At 34.9% G+C, this 17532-nt stretch overlaps 1 protein-coding gene across 1 annotated transcript in view; it reads left to right on the forward strand.

Annotated features, from left to right (window-relative positions):
- The window catches only part of AGPS (alkylglycerone phosphate synthase), a 145347-nt gene that overhangs the window by 37066 nt on the left and 90749 nt on the right, over positions 1-17532 (forward strand). The window contains exons 4-8 of the mRNA XM_053597450.1: positions 751-871; positions 974-1048; positions 2385-2456; positions 3986-4065; positions 9797-9877. Coding sequence (XP_053453425.1) covers positions 751-871; positions 974-1048; positions 2385-2456; positions 3986-4065; positions 9797-9877 — 429 coding nt within the window. The remainder of the gene's footprint in view (positions 1-750; positions 872-973; positions 1049-2384; positions 2457-3985; positions 4066-9796; positions 9878-17532) is intronic.

Genomic DNA, 17532 nt, shown 5'->3' on the forward strand with positions numbered 1-17532 from the left:
GCAGATTTGATTTGGCGAGCCATTTATAGACCTCTTCCTATGTTCTAGGCATGCTATTAGATGCTTTTCACAAAAATTATCACATTTAACTTGACTTGGCTATGGTAACTCTACGTATTTGGCAGTGATAATCTCATTTAACAGATGTAGAAGCTAATTCTCACAGAACTTGGGTAACATGTCCAGTATGACATAGTTTTTACTTTAAAGTTGAGGATTAGATTTCAAATTATCTGTTACTTGAAATTGAGTATCAAGTTTATAATTATGCTGTGAGCTTTAAAGTCACTCATAAAAATGGCTTTTTTACTTATTGTAAGGTGTTTTATGTTGATCATTTAAAAATGGTAATTGAAGAATAAGAAATGCTAAATTTTATCTACAGATAAAAATGTAGATAATGCAAGTCAAGTAGTTTTCTTCCGTCTCCTTAATCTAAAATTGAAGATTTGAGACTTTGTATCTTTCCTGTTCTTGATTGCACTCTTCAGAAATAATGAACAGGTGGGCCATAGAAGGAAAGAGGACACATAGGGCCTTTATAACTCGTATTGTAGAATATGATGAACCAGACCATTTTTACTTGTTATTGTCGCAAAGTTGGTTTCCATATGCATTGCTTGATATTTTCTCTAATTGTGTTTTATCTCATAAATTAAAAAACCCTACATTTATAGTTGTTCTCCCCAAGAGATGTATTCAGGATTTGTTGTCTAAAATTAGGTGAATGAAGCCAATTTTATTTTCTAGGCATCCTTAAATCCTAGTGATGCACCTCCTTCTATTGTAAATGAAGATTTTCTTCATGAACTTAAAGAAACTAATATTTCATATTCACAAGAAGCAGATGATCGGGTATTTAGAGCTCATGGTAAGCTATTTTATATTAGCACTATTTATTTTTAACTAAAAAATTTTCTATAATTTAAGATGTTTTTGCATTTTTTTTTTTTTTTTTTTAAACACAAAACAGGTCATTGTCTTCATGAGATATTTTTGCTCAGGGAAGGAATGTTTCAGCGAATTCCTGATATAGTCTTATGGCCAAGTAAGTTTTTCCCGTTGCATTATTAATTTAGTATTAAATCTTAAGTGAATTTAGGATTAGAAATATTTACTTTTAGGGCGGCGCCTGTGGCTCAGTTGGTAGGGCGCCGGCCCCATGTGCCGAGGGTGACGGGTTCAAGCCCGGCCCCGGTCAAACTGCAACTAAAAAATAGCCGGGCATTGTGGCGGGTGCCTGTAGTCCCAGCTACTTGGGAGGCTGAGGCAAGAGAATCGCTTGAGCCCAGGAGTTGGAGGTTGCTGTGAGCTGTGTGAGGCCACGGCATGCTGCCGAGGGCCATGAGTGAGACTCTGTCTCTACAAAAAAAAAAAAAAAAGAAAGAAATATTTACTTTTAAACATTCGAGTTGTAAAGAATACAAATATAGTAGATCCTCTGTAAACTGAACACAAGGGACTGTAAGGAACTAGGCCTATTGTACTGAAACACACATGTGTTGCATGTCTGGTCTATGAAAATTAGATTAACTTAAGGAAGTGGTCGACCATGGAGGTTCTACTGTATTTAGATTTGGCTTGGGATAAAAGATGGATGAACTTACATTATTTTGCTCATGGTGACGATTAGGCACTATATTTCTGCATATGAGGTTGTATTTAAAAAGTTGCATTGATTTTCTGATTCTTGTCAGATCATCTTTTTCAGAGTATATGGAATATTTTGTTTTTCAAAAAATTGGCTGATTTTTGGACTCCTCAGGTCTCAGATGAGCTTCTTCTACTTTATAGGAGCTATCTGAGGGGAAAATTGTATTTTAATATGGGGGCAGGAGGGAGGCGAGATAAATAATAATAGGGAAACATATACAAACCCCAAGTGAGGGACATTTTATGAGATAACCAGCCAGTGTTTTTCAAAAGTTTCATGTTCATAAAAGTCATAGATAGACTAAGGAAATACCTGCCTTTAAAGAAGGACTAAGGAACATGACAGCTAAATGTGATCCTGATTTGATCCTGGACCCACAAAGACCCACAAAATATGAATAAGGTCTGATGGTTAGTTATCGGATCAATGTTAATTGCTTTGTTTTGGTAACCGGACTATAGTTTTATAAGATGTAATATTCAGGAATATGAGCTGAAGGATAATTTATGAATTAAATTGCAACTTCTTTGAAAGTCTGAAATTATTTCAAAGTGAAAATTTTAAAAAGTTTGTTTTAATACAGCTGTTTAATATGTTAATGCATGGCTAGTGCATGGCTAAGTGAAGGAAAAGTTTAGATACTAAAGAACGTCATAGATCTGTATTTTGCAGGATTATCCAGACTATACTCATGTCGCTATGATTAATTTATTTTCTCTTTTTTCAATAGCATGTCATGATGATGTAGTTAAGATTGTGAATCTAGCATGCAAATATAACCTTTGTATCATACCAATTGGTGGTAGGTATTGTGTCTTTTGAATTTTAATATGATATATATGTTTTCTGTTTAAATTTATATTTTAAATATTTGTGCTATCCCACTGAAAACAAACCTTATTGTCATTATATATAATTGTTCTCAAAAACTGGTTTATGGTGCTCATTTGTGTTCTAAGTAAGTCTACATAAACTGTTTGAGATGTGGGATCCCTTTAGTTCATGGCTTTTTCCTGTTGGATCCAAGATGAAACTGATTTAATGCTTAAATAAGAAAAGGTTCCTGCTTCAGTAATTACTTTCCAACCTGTATGTTTATGAGAAAATTTTGTTTTTCAAAAGCTAAATATAAATGCACTAAATCAACTTTTAAGAAGTAAAATAAACATAGAACACTATGCAGGTTAGGTGATCAGTCAGTACAAAGATGATCAAGTCCATAATGTCTTTTAATATAGAAAAATAATATTTTCTGTTTTTAAGATGAACTTGATATCTTTTGATTTTTTACTAACTGCATTGTTTTAACAACTTACATAAGCCAAAGGAAATTATCTTCAACAAAATTGCATTAATAGAATTAATTAGTGAAACCTCAATAATTCCAAAAGGTTCAGATTCCCCCTATATCTGATACTTTCTGTTGAATTCATGCACTATAATGTCACTTATTTGAAATACTTTTCTGATTTCGATGATTATGGCAAGCAAATAGTGGTTATTGATTACAGGCATCATATTCTTAACTGGCAGTTCATTATATTACATTGTAAGATTAAGCTAAACGTTACAGATTCTTACACTTCTTGTGAAAGGTGACTTTCACATTTTTCTTCCATATAAAATGTATGGAACTACGGATTAAGAATTTATTCTGATTTATGGTGATTTAGATCTGATTAAGAACTGAAAACATCATATTATTCGTTAATGGTATTAACTAAGCATTTTTCTTTGGACAATAAATGTTAAGAGAAAGCAGCAGTATATTGTTTAAATATTTCTATGTATTATTTATTCTATATAAAAATCACTTTTTCACCAAAGAGTGTATTTATTTTTAAATATTTCATAATCTAGACATTTTAAACTTCTATAAAAACCTTTTTGTACAAGAATGTATTATTTTAAATGATAAATGAATCTTATAATTGTGGTAGAAAGGAGGTAATAGTGTCTCTAGTTGTGTAGGATGGGCCTTTTTTCTTTTATGCTACCTCTCCAGATTAATCATTAGCTTAGAACTTTTCTAATCATGTTTTTGGAGTTCCACAAATTGCTAGGGACTTCACTTGAGTGTGCCAAGTCCAGGGGAGGGAGCCGTATGTCATTGCTTTCAGTTCCATAATATTGCTTCATTTTGGCATACAGCATAAAATAAACGTGAGTTTTTTTATAAGTGTAGTAGCATTTGCAAAATGTACTTTGCAAAGTAGTAATAGGTATGACTTTCCTAGTGGGCCTATCTGTATACTCTATATTAGGGATTTGCCCTAGAAGGGAAGCTAAAAACATATTTAAACATAAAATTGTTGTTTCCTATTTTGGCAGGAGGAACAAGTGTTTCATATGGCCTGATGTGTCCTGCAGATGAGAGAAGAACAATTATTTCTTTGGACACTTCACAAATGGTATGTGATAATTTGAGAGGTATTTGAAGATTGCTTCTGTTTTAAACTTAAGTCTCCACTTTAGTTATCATTAAAAAATGACCTGTTTTCCAATTTGTTTTAAATGTGTGTTTTGTTTTATTTTATTTTATTTTTTTGAGACAGTTTCTTGCTCTGTCATCCAGGTAGAGTGAAGTGGTATCATCATAGCTCACAGCAATTCAAACTCCTTTGCTCAAGCTGTTCTTTTGCCTCAGCCTCCTGAGTAGCTGGGACTACAGGCACACGCCATGGTGCCCTACTGATTTTTCTATTTTTAGTTGGGAGAGGGTCTTGCTCTTGCTCAGGCTAGTCTTGAATTACATGTATTTCATCATGTCTTACTCTTGTCTTCAGTTTTCCAAAATCTAAGTTCTCTCTTACTCTTGGATATATATTTTGATGCTATTTTACTAAATTTGCACGTGAAATTGATACTTTGAGAAGCATAGAGTGGAATATTGACCCACCAAATGACCTGGCTTGTGTTTTTAAAAAACAGAATAGGTATTATTAGTTAAGGTTAACTTGAATCTCCAAAATTTACCTTTCCCTCAAATTTACATTTTTGCTTGGATAGCTAATTGATTTTAATGATAGGATTGCTTTCTGAAGTTTTGGCTCATTGTGGTCTAAGAGTTGAAGATTGTGCCATGTTAAGTTTTAATTTATGGGCTTTATCTTCATTTAGTCAGCAATACAGTGTATTCCTTCATGAAAATATAGTATTTTTTTTTCTGAGACAGAGTCTTAATTATGTCACCCTCGGTAGAGTGCCTTGGCATTGCAGCTCACAGCAACCTCAAACTCTTGGGCTTAAGCTATTCTCTTGCCTCAGCCTCCCAAGTGGCTGGGATTATAGGCACCCGCCACAACGCCCAGCTATTTTTTCTTTCTTTCTTCTTCTTCTTCTTTTTTTTTTTTTTTTTTGTTGCAGTTTGTTTAGCTGGCCCAGCCAGATTCAAACCCACCAGCCTGGGTGTATGTGGCTGGTGCCCTACCCACTGAGCTACAGGTACTGCCAAAATATAATTTTTTAACTTTTCAATTTCAAATTTCTTTAGACACCAAAGTAGAGAGAATGGTTTATCCATTCTTTAGATTTAAGTATTTTGTCATACCTGCTTTACCTTTCTTTTTTTCTTGCAGGATTTTTAAAGCAAATCTTGATAGTATGCTACTTTGTACCTAAATATTTCTCTCTCTTTAAGAAAGGGCATTTTTTCACTTAACTGCTATGTTATTATCATTCCTGGCAAAATCAAAAGTAATTTCTTTTCTTCTTTTTTTCTTCTCTTTGCTCTTTCTCTTTTCTCTCCCTCCCCTCCCCTCTCCTCTCCTATTCTCTTGTTACATAGCTCACAGCAACCTCCAACTCTTGGGCTCAAGTGATCCTCCTCAATAGAGATGGGGTCTTGCTTTTGCTCAGGCTAGTCTTGAACTTAGTGAGCTCAACCAATCCACCTGCCTCAGCCTCTCAGAGTGCTAGGATTATAGGCATGAGGCACTGCGCCTGGCCTCTTCTTTTCTTTCTTTTTTTTTTTTTTTTTTGAGACCAAGTCTCATTGTCACCTTGGGTAGAGTGCTGTGGCATCACAGCAAACTCAAACCCGTGGGCTCAAGCAGTCCTCTTGCCTAGCCTCCTGAGTAGGTGGGACTACAGGAGCTTACCATAATGCCTGGCTAATTTTTTTATTTTTAGTAGAGATGTTGCTTTTGCTCAGGCTGGTCTCGAATTCTGAGTTCAAATAATCCACACATCTCAGCCTCCCAGAGTGCTGGTATTACAGGCATGAGCAATTATAACCAGCCTGAAAGTAATTTCTTAAATTAACTTATATTTAGTACACATCATATTTTCAGTCTCAAATATGTCTTGTCTTTACAGTTCATTTGTTCAAATTAGGATTCAGATAAGGCTCATGTTAGCTTTTGGTTGTTTCTGTTAAATTTCACTTTATCTGAAAGCTTCCTCTTCTTTTTTTTTTTTGAATGTTACTCATCTTCGAAAAAACTAGGTTATTTGTAGTGTAGAATGTCATATTTTGAATTTATTTACTGGTGCTGCTTCTTGTCATTTAACTCTTCAACCCCTGAATGCCCTCTAAACTGGAAGTTAGGTGTGTGTATACACGCTGGTTAGATTCAGGCACGTAGATGTTACTTCCTTTTTTTCCCCTTGAGGCAGAGTCTCACTGTGTTATTAGGCTAGAGTATCCTGGCATCAGCCCAACTCAGTGTAACCTGAAATTCCTGGGCTTAAGTGATCCTTCTGCCTCAGCCTCCTGAATAGCTGGTACTACAGACACACACCACCACTTTCAGCTAATTTTTTCTATTGTTAGTAGAGGTCTTGCTCTTTTTTTTCCTTCTTTTTTTTTTTTAATTGTTAAATCATAGCTGTGTACATTAGTGCAATCGCCTGTAGAGCTCTTGCTCTTGATCAGGCTAGTCTCGAACTCTTGAGCTCAAGTGATCCTACTGCCTCTGCTTCCTGGAATGGAATGCTAGGATTCTAGGGATACTACTCCTGGCCTTTTCTTTTTTTTTTTTTTTTTCCTTTAAAAGCAAGAGGATGGCACCTGTATCTCAGTGGGTAGGGTGCAGGTCACATACACTGAGGCTGGCAGGTTCGAACCTAGTCTGGGTCAGCTAAAACAACAATGACAACTATAACAACAACAACAAAATAGCCAGGCATTGTCGTGGGTGCCTGTAGTCTCAGGTACTTGGGAGGCTTAAGCCCAAGTACCTGAGAGGTTGCTATGAGCTGTCACGCCATGGCACTCTACCCAGGGCGACAGTTTGAGACTCTGTCTCAAAACAAAGAAAATAAATAAACAAACAAACAAAAAATTAAAAGCAAGAATACTTAATGGATGGTGATGTGTTTTTTTTTTTAATGTCATGTAACATCAGAGGGGAGGTGCATGATAGCTGTTCATCCTAATTTTAGTGATGCTAAAATTGATCAGTCAGTTCAGATGGTAACTGCCTGGTTATTTGACTTTAAAGTTCTCCATTAACTTTTTTCCTTATCCTAGAGTTTAAGAATTTCCCCACAAAATAGTTTAAGAATATCCTATTCTGGAATAGCTGTGGAATGTGTTTGAATTTCTGCCTCTACTATGTGCAAATTTACCACTCAATCTGTTCATAGGTAAAATCGAGGCAGTAACACTGTACAAGGTTATTATTTCAGTTTCAAAGAGATAATATAAGTAAAAATCGTTTAACACTAAGCAGATGCTTAAAATTCTGTGGCAGAATTTTAAATGTTAGGCTTCCAACCATTTATTTTGCAGAGAAACCTTGTGTATTTACCGCCTTTAACCTTGAGCTCTCTCAAGTGTTATGGTGGGTTAGGGCTACTTGTAACTGTGATTTGCATTGAAGTCATGTCTGCATGATTTTGTACAGTGTGCTTCTGATATAATATGTAGAAATATGATGGGAGTTACATTGATAACAGTTTTCTACTTAAATATATGTGATAATACTAAGGCCTGTTAGCCTATTGTGTTTGTCTTACTGTTAACTTGGGTTAGTTTGTATTTACTGGATGCAGTAGATTAGCCTATACATTTTCTTTAGGTTTTTCTGTGAGCACCCATAAAGATGATTTTGTTCTTGCCTCCTTTATTTTTTTTTCTACCAAAAATATGTATTTGAACCCTTGATAGGTACAAGGTACGTATTTAGCATAAGTATATAATTGCCTTGAGAGCTAGTCTATTGGGGGGGTGGAGAAGATATATATTAAATTATAAGGTACCATTAGATTGATAAATTCTTTGTCTTTTCATTCTACATTTTTATGTTTTCTTTTAACTTGCCATAGAATCAAGTCTGATTATACCATAGTTATACTGAAATTACTATTGTCTTATAGTGAGAGTACAAATGTAAATTTTATATAACAGAATAAAAATTACATTCATGACCATGTCTCATTTCATGTTTGTCATAACCGTATGAATTAAGTAGTACAGTTATTTATACACCTGCTTGTTTAAATTTGCCGTTTAGACAGCAACTGCTACATTTCTGTTGTCTCTTTTGTTCTGTTTCTTTAAAAAAAAATTTTTTTTTTGTTCTTTCCTTTTTCTAACTAGACTTACCTGCATTAGTTATTGCCATGAAGTTGAACATTTCAAAGTATAAAAAAAAGCTTCCTGAAATCTAGAATAAGATTCTGGCTAGGAGAAGTGGGTCACACCTATAATCCTAGCATTCTAGGAGGCCACGGCAGGAGGATCTTTGAGCTTAGGAGTTTGAGACCATCCTGAGCAAAGTGAGACCCCATCTCTACTAAAAATAAATAAATAAATAAATAAATAAATAAATAAATAAATAAATAAATAAAATTAGACAAATTAACTGGTCATTGTGGCGGGCGCCTGTAATCCCAGCTACTCGGAGGCTGACGCAGGAGGATTGCTTGAGCCCAGGAGTTTGAATGTGAACTAGGCTGATACCACGGCGCTCTACCCTGGGAAACCCAGTGAGACTGTGTTTCTAAATAAATAAATAAATAAATAAACAAACAAAATGTCAGCATTATTTAACAAAAAATAGACGATTCTATATATTATCTGATTGCTCAGCCAAATAGAAGGGGAAAGAAATTTGTTCTTAATAGTAGAAAATAATTCATAAAGATTCATATATACATAACAATTAGGTCCAATAAGAATATTAAACGTAGTTTTTTATTGGAGTCATATATGTGGTAAGTTGAGCCAGGTGATACTCAGTTCCTTCTTCTGAGCGTGAGGCAGGGACATGCTTTGTTATCTACGTGGGGTTCCTGGTCCTATTTTGGATTGAAAATAAAACAAGGCTGATGCCATTTGCTGTTTTCAAATGTCTTTGCATGTTTTTTCCCCCTAATCTCATGGTCATTTTCTAATATTCTTAAATTAGATGTGATTGTTATTTTAACAATAGTGCAGATAACATATGTAGAATTCCAGGACCTCTATATGCTCATTTTTTATATGTAGTATCTCATCTAATTCTTATAGTAACTCTTTGAGTAGTAGTATTTCTATCTACATTTTACAAATGAGGAAACAATAAGGTTAGACAGTTAAATAATTTGCCTAAGGAAAAAGATGGAGTTTAATTCAAATTAATACTTGAATAAAGACAGAATTCATGGGATTTTTTTGTTTTGTTTTTTATTTTTTTATTGTTTTTTTTTGAGATAGGATTTTGCTCTGTTGCCTAGGTAGAGTGCAGTGGTGTCATCATAGCTTACTGTAACTTCAAACTTCTAGGCTAACTGTAACATCAAACTCCTGGGTTTACATATTTTCCTGCCTCAGCCTCCTGAGTAGCTGGGACTACAGGCGCATGTCACCACACCTTAGTAATTTTTAAAATTTTTGGTAGAGATAGGTAGGATCTTACTATGTTGCCCAGGCTAGTCCCCAACTTCTGACCTCGAGCAATTCTCCCACCTCAGCCTTCAAAGTGCTAGGATTATAGACGTGAGCCATTTTAAACCAACCCCTGTATAATGTACTGCCTTTGTTACTGTGTCTGTCATGTTGTATAAACAGGAATAAGTGGAGCTGGTTTCCAGTGTGAGTTGGAGGAAACTACTTGCTTAATTACTAACTTGTCATGTGTTGTTTTGAATTAGTAAGTTACATTTCCTGAGAAAATGTCAATATTTCATGAAGATCTCTTTCTTCCTTTGCAACAGAATCGAATTCTTTGGGTTGATGAGAATAATCTGACAGCTCATGTAGAGGCTGGCATAACAGGACAAGAATTGGAAAGACAGGTATGTTATAAAGGTTTTCAATTCAAAACTACTGTGTCCCCTCTCTGAATGAAATACTTTGCACAATACGTTCATTCACTCCATAAATTTGTTCAGTTTCTGTTGTGGATTAGGCACTGAGCTAGATGCTAAGGACATGATAGTAGTAAGATACCATCCTCTACCCTCAGGTGGCTTATGTCAGGACAGAAAGTTAGATCCATAGTGATTTACAGTGAGAATTGCTATGTGGAAGCTAAATGCAGGGTATAATGGAACTAGGCAAGAAAAAATTGGACAAAGAAGGTATCACCGAGGACATGGCATTTAAAATGAGACTTTAGGATGAGTCCAAGTTAGCAAGAAAAGAGATGGGGGTGGGAAGAACTACCCAGCTAGAGAAAGGAGCAAGTGCCATTCAGGGTAGCCATTGGTTTGGGGGGACTATAGATAGCTGAGTATGTTTTAAGTATGGTGTGTACGTATGAGAGAACATGCAGTCTTGGTGTTTGTATACTGGGTAGGAGTGGGTATAGTCGAGGGAAAAGCAAGCCTGGAAAACAAGAACAGGATAGGTAGATCATAAAGGGACTCAGAAAGTCCCTAGTAGAAGTTTGAACTTAACCTTTGTACTTAGATTGTTCTGGCTACTAAGTGGAGAATGGACGGGCCACGTAAGCATAGGTTAAGAGACTACAACAATAATTTAGGTAAGAACTGATAGCAGACAGCAACCTGCAAAAATGTAGGAGTGGAGCAAAATGGAACAAATTGAATATAGAATTCTTACATCTTGATGATAAATTGCATCAGCTGGGTAGATGTTGGTGTCTGCTGTACATCGAACTTTTCAGTGTGTTACGTCATTGAGTTAGTGAAATTCTTAGAGTCCTTCTGACACTCTTTGGTGATCCTAATGGATTTTTTGAAAACTAAGCTGGTGATTGTGAAAATAAATTGGTTCCTTCACCTTCCTCAAACATGGTCAAGATGACTGTAACTCAGCTTTTGTAAACAAAAATTAGAAAGTCCAATTTGTTGGTGATGTACTGACCACTTTAACTTCAGTTAAGGAGACTCCGCTCTCCTAAATCTTTCATGAGACATAGAGATGTGATTGTCAATCCTATATTATGGTCTTTTTTGTTCTTTCTTGAAAAGTTGATAGAAGTTGGTCTGCTTGTGACCAATTCAGGATATCAGGCTTTAAAAAAATTATTAAACTATTATCTTTATTTTTAATTTAATACAGTAAGAGGCAAGGAACTAGAATTAAATTGAACCTGTTTGTTGAGGCATGTTAAAGATCTTCAATAAGTCAAAGTTTTATGTAAGTCAAGATAAGTAGATTTGTTAATTTTATAGTTTATAATGAACTTCAGTGGGCAGAGTAATAGTATTTAATGAAAAAAATCTCTAATAAATCTTGTATCCATTATACCTGAATGAGGCATTTATTATAAACACAGCAATTTTTTTATGACAAAGAATAGCCTTTTATATCATCAATTTTATATCTTTGTTGTAGCATTTGACGTAGCATTTTAACCTTTCTAAGTTTCCTTTTTTTTTTTTAAAGGTTAGAATTAGGATTCAAGAAACATATTTCCTTGAAATTTAAATGACATTTTCCTAGACTAGGAACTTCTGATATTGTACCTAGTAGTTCATTTCCTTAAAGGCCAACATAGAATTTGTTTTTTTGCCTCTGGCAGGCTGTAATGTAGTTTTTACAGCTGTTTTGATTCTAGTTCAAGTTCTTTCTCATTAAACTTCTATGCAGGTCTTTCAGTTTCTTACTTGAGCTGACATAACCATCTTAAAATATTCTGCTTTTTCCTTCTAGAAAATTTAAAATGACACAAATTTAGTAGTTGAGTAACACAGATTTTAATCTCTTTAACTTGTAAATGACATTGATATTAATACATGTAAAATTTAAGAGAAGTCACTAACATGTAGTTACGGATTTGGGGATTTTTTTTTTTTTTTTAGGTTTATTAAATCTTTGGCTACTTTATTATGTGTGACTCTAATATTATTTTCTGCCTGGGGACAACATTGCTAATAATTTCATATTATCTTTGTTTCTGATAGCTTGTTATAAACCTCAAATACAGGTGTTAGCCATGTGACCTTGGACAAGTTATGTTAACCTTTAAGCCTCTGTTTCTTTATAAAATGAGCATAATAATTCCTACTTCATAAGGTTTTTGTTAAGATGAAGTAAGTAATATTAGCACTTTGATTCAGTCCACTTTCATTGAGCAGTATCTGCTTCATGCAGGCACAGATGACTTTAAATTTGCATTCCTTTTATATGTTGAACACTCCCAAATTTATATCATCAGTCCAGACTTCTTTCTGAACTTTAGATTTATATCCACTGGCCTGGATGGTATCTCCAGTTGGATATCTGATAGACATTTCAAACTTAACATTTTAAAAACTGAATTTTCGGAAGGAAAGTTTGCAATCTTGGCTTCAAAATTTGCATATTTTATAGTCTTCTAATTCCTGGTTGATGAAAATTTGATTCTTTGGTCAGATTGAGCCAAAATCTTTGGAGTCATATGTTTTTGATGTTTTGATTTATAATATAATAGTTTCATTGAGGTATAATTATCATCTAATAAATTATACTCATTTAATGTGTATAATTTGATGTTTTGACGTATGAATATAATCTTAAACCTTTATCACAGTCAAGGTATCTCCCAACCTCAAAGTTTCCCCTTGCCTCTTTATAATATTCACCCATTCTCAGCCACAACCTTTACTCAAGCCCCAGCAATCAATAATCTGCTTTCTCTGTAGATTTTTTTAAATTTTCTACAATACAGTATGTACCTTTTTTTTCATGGGAGCGGTCTGGCTTCTTTCAATAGGTATAATTATTTTTATATTCATGCATATTGTTACATTTATCAATAGTTCATTTCTTTTTATTGTTCAGTAGTATTCCATTGTGTAGGCAAACCATCATTTGTTTATCCCGTTACCTGCTGATGAACACTTGGATTATTTTCAGTTTGGGGCAAGTATAAATAAAACTGCTGTCAACATTCATGTTAAGTCCTTATGAAGACATACTATGTTCATTTCCCTTGGTGAATAGAAATGGAATTGATAGATCAAAGTGATTTACTTTTTCTTTTACTTTTTACCTTACATGTTTACCTGCTTTGAAAAGTTACCGGACTTTTTCCTACAGTAATTATATCATTTTATATTCACAGAGCACTGCATACGAGTTCTAGTTTCTCCATATTCGTAACCAGTTAGTCTTTTAATTTTTAATTTTAGGCATTCTAGTTGATGTGTAGTAATATAACTTTGTAGCTAATTTGCATTTCTTTAATAACTAGTGATGTTAAACTTCTTTTAATGTGCTTATTTGCCATTCATATATCTTCATTGGTGAAGTTCTTTTTAAATTGTTGCCCAACTTTTAAATCAGGTTGTTTTCTTATTAAGTTTGAGAGTTCGTTATATATTCTGTATAGAAGTTTTTTTTCAGATATATGCATTGCAAATATTTTCTTTCAATCCATGGCTTTTCATTCATTTCAGTGTCTTTTAAAGAACAAATGTTTTAAATTTTTATGAAGTCCAGTGTATTTAATTCAAAAGAAGGCCTGTTGACATTTTGATTGAGATTGCATTAATTCTATATATTAATTTGGAAAGACTGACATCTTAACAATGTTGATGCTTTGGACTTGACCCGTGAATGTGGTATATTTTTAGTTTTTTTAGGTCAGTAATTTCTCTCAGCCATGTATAGGTCTTTCTTTTTTAAAGGAGATTTGTCTAGGGCGGCACCTGTGGCTCAGTGAGCAGGGCGCCGGCCCCATATACTGAGAGTGGCGGGTTCAAACCTAGCCCCAGCCAAACTGCAACAAAAAAATAGCCAGGGGTTGTGGCGGGTGCCTGTAGTCCCAGCTACTCGGGAGGCTGAGGCAGGAGAATCACCTAAGCCCAGGAGCTGGAGGTTGCTGTGAGCTGTGTGACGCCACGGCACTCTACCGAGGGCAATAAAGTGAAACTCTGTCTCTACAAAAAAAAAAAAAGGAGATTTGTCTATAAGTATTATGTATTTTTTGATGTTATTGTAAATGGTATTTAAAATAATTTTCTTATTAGCATATAGGAAAACAATTGAGTTTTGTATATTGATCTTATATCCTGCAACCTCGCTAAATATGCTAAATTCACTAATGAGTTCTACAAGCTGTTTTATAGATTATAATTATGTTGTTTGTGAATAAGGATAGTTTTCTTTCTTTCTTTCTTGTTTTTTGGTTTTTGAGACAGAGTCTTACTATGTTGCCCTCAGTAAAGTGCTATGGCGTCACAGCTCACAGCAACCACAAACTCTTGAGCTTATGCAATTCTCTTGCTTCAGCCTCCTGAGTAGCTGGGACTACAGGTGCCCGCTACAATGCCCAGCTATTTTTTGTTGCAGGTGTCATTGTTGTTTAGCTGGCCCGGGCCAGGCACCGACCCACCAGTCTTGGTCTATGTGGCCGGCGTCCTACTCAGTATGCTATGGGTGCTGAGCCTATTTCTTTCTTTCCAGTCTGGATGTCTTTTCTTTTCCTTAACTGACCATGCTGGCCCGAATCTCTAATATAATTTTGAAAAGAAATGAGCATGGGCATCCTTTTCTGGTTTCTGATTCAGGAGAGATGTGTTTAGTCTTTTACCATTAAGTATATGTTAAATGCAGGTGATTTTTTTTTTTTTTTTTGTAGTTGCCCTTTATCAAGATGAAGAAGTCCCTTTCATATGTTAGTTTATGGAGGGTTTTTATTAGGATTGGAAGTTGGATTTGTCAAAAAATATGCCTTTTGGTGGAAGTGAGGTAATTTATTTGAGGTCCATTTTATTGTTTAATAAAGGCTTATAGTGCTATAAATTTCCTCCCAACTGCTGCTTTGGGGATATCCTATATATTTTGATGTATTTTTCATTTTCATTAATTTCAAAATATTTTCTACTTTTGATTTTTTTCTCTGACCCATTGGTTACTTATAAGTATGTAATTTAGTTTTCAGTTATTTGGAGATTTTCCTAGACATTTTTCTATTATTGATTTCTATGTTAATTACTTTCAGAAAACATACTTTCTATGATTTGAATTCTTTCAAAATTGATAACTTGTTTTATGACCCATAATATGGTCTGTTTTTAAAATGTTTCATGTGTGTTTACAAGGAATGTGTCTTCTATTTGGTAGCTATTAGGTCAAATTGATCTATAGTGTTATTCAAGTTTTCTGTATTTTTTTCTTATTTTCTGTCTGCTCATTGCATCAGTTATTGAGAGAGGTGTATTAAAGCCTCCAATAATAATTGGAGATTTGTCTGTTTCTTCTTGCACTTCTATTAGTTTATGCCTTATGTATTTTTAACATTCTGTTATTAGGAAAATAAATGTTTGGGATCGTTACTGATTAATCAGTACTTTTGTTGTTATGAAATGACCTCTTTTATTTCTGATAATATTCTTTGGTCTGAAGTCTACTTTGTTTAATAATTAAAATCGCCACTGTAGTTTTCTTTCTTTCTTTTTTTTTTTTTTTTTGTTTGTAGAGACAAGAGTCTCACTTTATCGCCCTTGGTAGAATGCTGTGGCATCACACAACTCACAGCAACCTCTAACTTCTGGGCTTAGGTGATTCCCTTGCCTCAGCCTCCCAAGTAGCTGGGACTACAGGCGCTGTAGTTTTCTTTTGATTATTGTTTTCCTTTTTCCATTGTTATTTAAATTTTACTTATTTAAGAGACTTGATCTCTCTCTGGTACCCAGCCCTAGAGTACAGTGGCATGATGATAGCTCACTGCAGCCTTGAACTCCTGGGTTCAAGCTATCCTCTTCTCTCAGCCTTCCAAGTAGCTGAGACTGTATAGGTGTGAGCCAACACACTCAGTTCATTCTTTTGCTTTTAACTAGTTTGCATCTTTATATTTAAAATGCCTTTTTTCTAAGCAGTGTATCATTGGTTCTTTTCCTTTTATTTATTTACTTTTTGAGACAGGGTCTCACCCTGTGCCCTGGCTAGAGTATGGTGATGTCATCTTAGCTCACTGCAAACTCAAACTCTTGGGCTCACTCAGTCCTCCTGCCTCCCAAGTAGCTGGAAGGTTCACAGGTAAGCATCACCATGCCCAGCTAATTTTTTCTACTTTTAGTAGAGATGAGGTCTTGCTTTTGTTTAGGTTGGTCGCCAACTCCTGACCTCAAGCAGTCCTCCTGCCTTGGCCTCCCAGAGTGTTAGGATTACAGGTGTGAGCCACCATGCCTGGCCTTTTTTTTTTTTTTCCCCTGAGAGATGGAGTCTCTTTCTGTTGCCCAAGCTGGAGTACAGTGGCATGATCATAGTTCACACCTGCAGCCTGAAACTCTTGTGCTCAAAGGATCCTTCTGCCTCAGCCTCCTCAGTAGCTAGAATTGCAGGCAGGTATCACCATGTCTAGCTAATTTATTTGAGTTTTTTTGTGAGAATGGGGGTTTGTCCATGTTGCCTAGGCTGGTCTTGAATCCTTGGCCTCAAGTCATCCTCTCATCTCAGCCTCCCAAAGTGCTGGGAAAGTTTTTTTTTAATTTCAGATATTTTTCATCTTCAAATGTTTAATTTTAGTCTTTTAATATCTTTTATGTCTCCGCTTTTTGAACATATGGAATACAGTTACAACTGTTTTAATGTTCTTGTCAGGTAATCCTAGCATCTGTGTTAGTTCTAGGTTGGCTTTGATTGTTCACCTCATAATTATTTTCCTCATTATGGGTTGTGTTTCCTTGCTTCTTTGTATGCTTAGTAATTTTTGATTAGATGGCAATAATTATGAATTTTGTCTTGTGTCTTGAATGTTATTTAATTCTAAAAGTATTCTTGAGCTTTTTTTCTCGGATGTACTTCTTTGGAAATTGCTTGATTGTTTACTTCTTACATTTATGATGTTTTGCTTTTTTTTAGTCTGATGCTAATTATTTCTCATTACTGATATATGACCTTTTTGGGTATTCTATCTAATTCTCAGAATTAGAGTTTTTCCAATTAGGCTGGTAGGAACAGGTACCGGTTTCTAGCCCTGTGTGAATGATGGCACTATTCTCTATTTCTTTCTCTGGTCTTACGGTATTTTACTCACTTGCATGGGCTTTTTACTATTCAAATGAAGACCTGAGAGGGACCCTTTGAAAATCTCCAGGCATCTCTCTCTGTGCTGCTGTCTCCTCTTTACTTTCTCCTGTGAACTCTAGATGCCTTGCTCAACCACAGCTCAACAGTAACTCAAGCTCAACTCAGTGTTTGCCAACTTCTGCCTAGATTCTCTTTTCCCTGGAGTGCTCAGCTAGGGTCAGTCATAATGCCCACCTCCTTTGTTTGTTTCCTTACAGGGATTATTGTTCTTTGTTACTACATCTTCTGTGTTTGGAAACTTATTTCTTCTTTTTCTGAGTTTTTTGGTCTTGGTAATTGGGAGTCAAATGTAATCCTTTTTACTTCAGTTTTTGTTGAGGTAGAAATTTTGCTCTATATTTTATTCTTTCCATTGCAATTCTAATTATTTGATATAATTTAAGTATGTTTCTTGTTAATTTCATTCCCTTTGTTCTTTCTCTATAATACAAGTGCTACAATTTAGGATTTTTATTTATTTAGTTTT

Source organism: Nycticebus coucang, chromosome 7, assembly GCF_027406575.1.
Source record: "Nycticebus coucang isolate mNycCou1 chromosome 7, mNycCou1.pri, whole genome shotgun sequence".
NCBI classification, from domain to species: domain Eukaryota; kingdom Metazoa; phylum Chordata; class Mammalia; order Primates; family Lorisidae; genus Nycticebus; species Nycticebus coucang.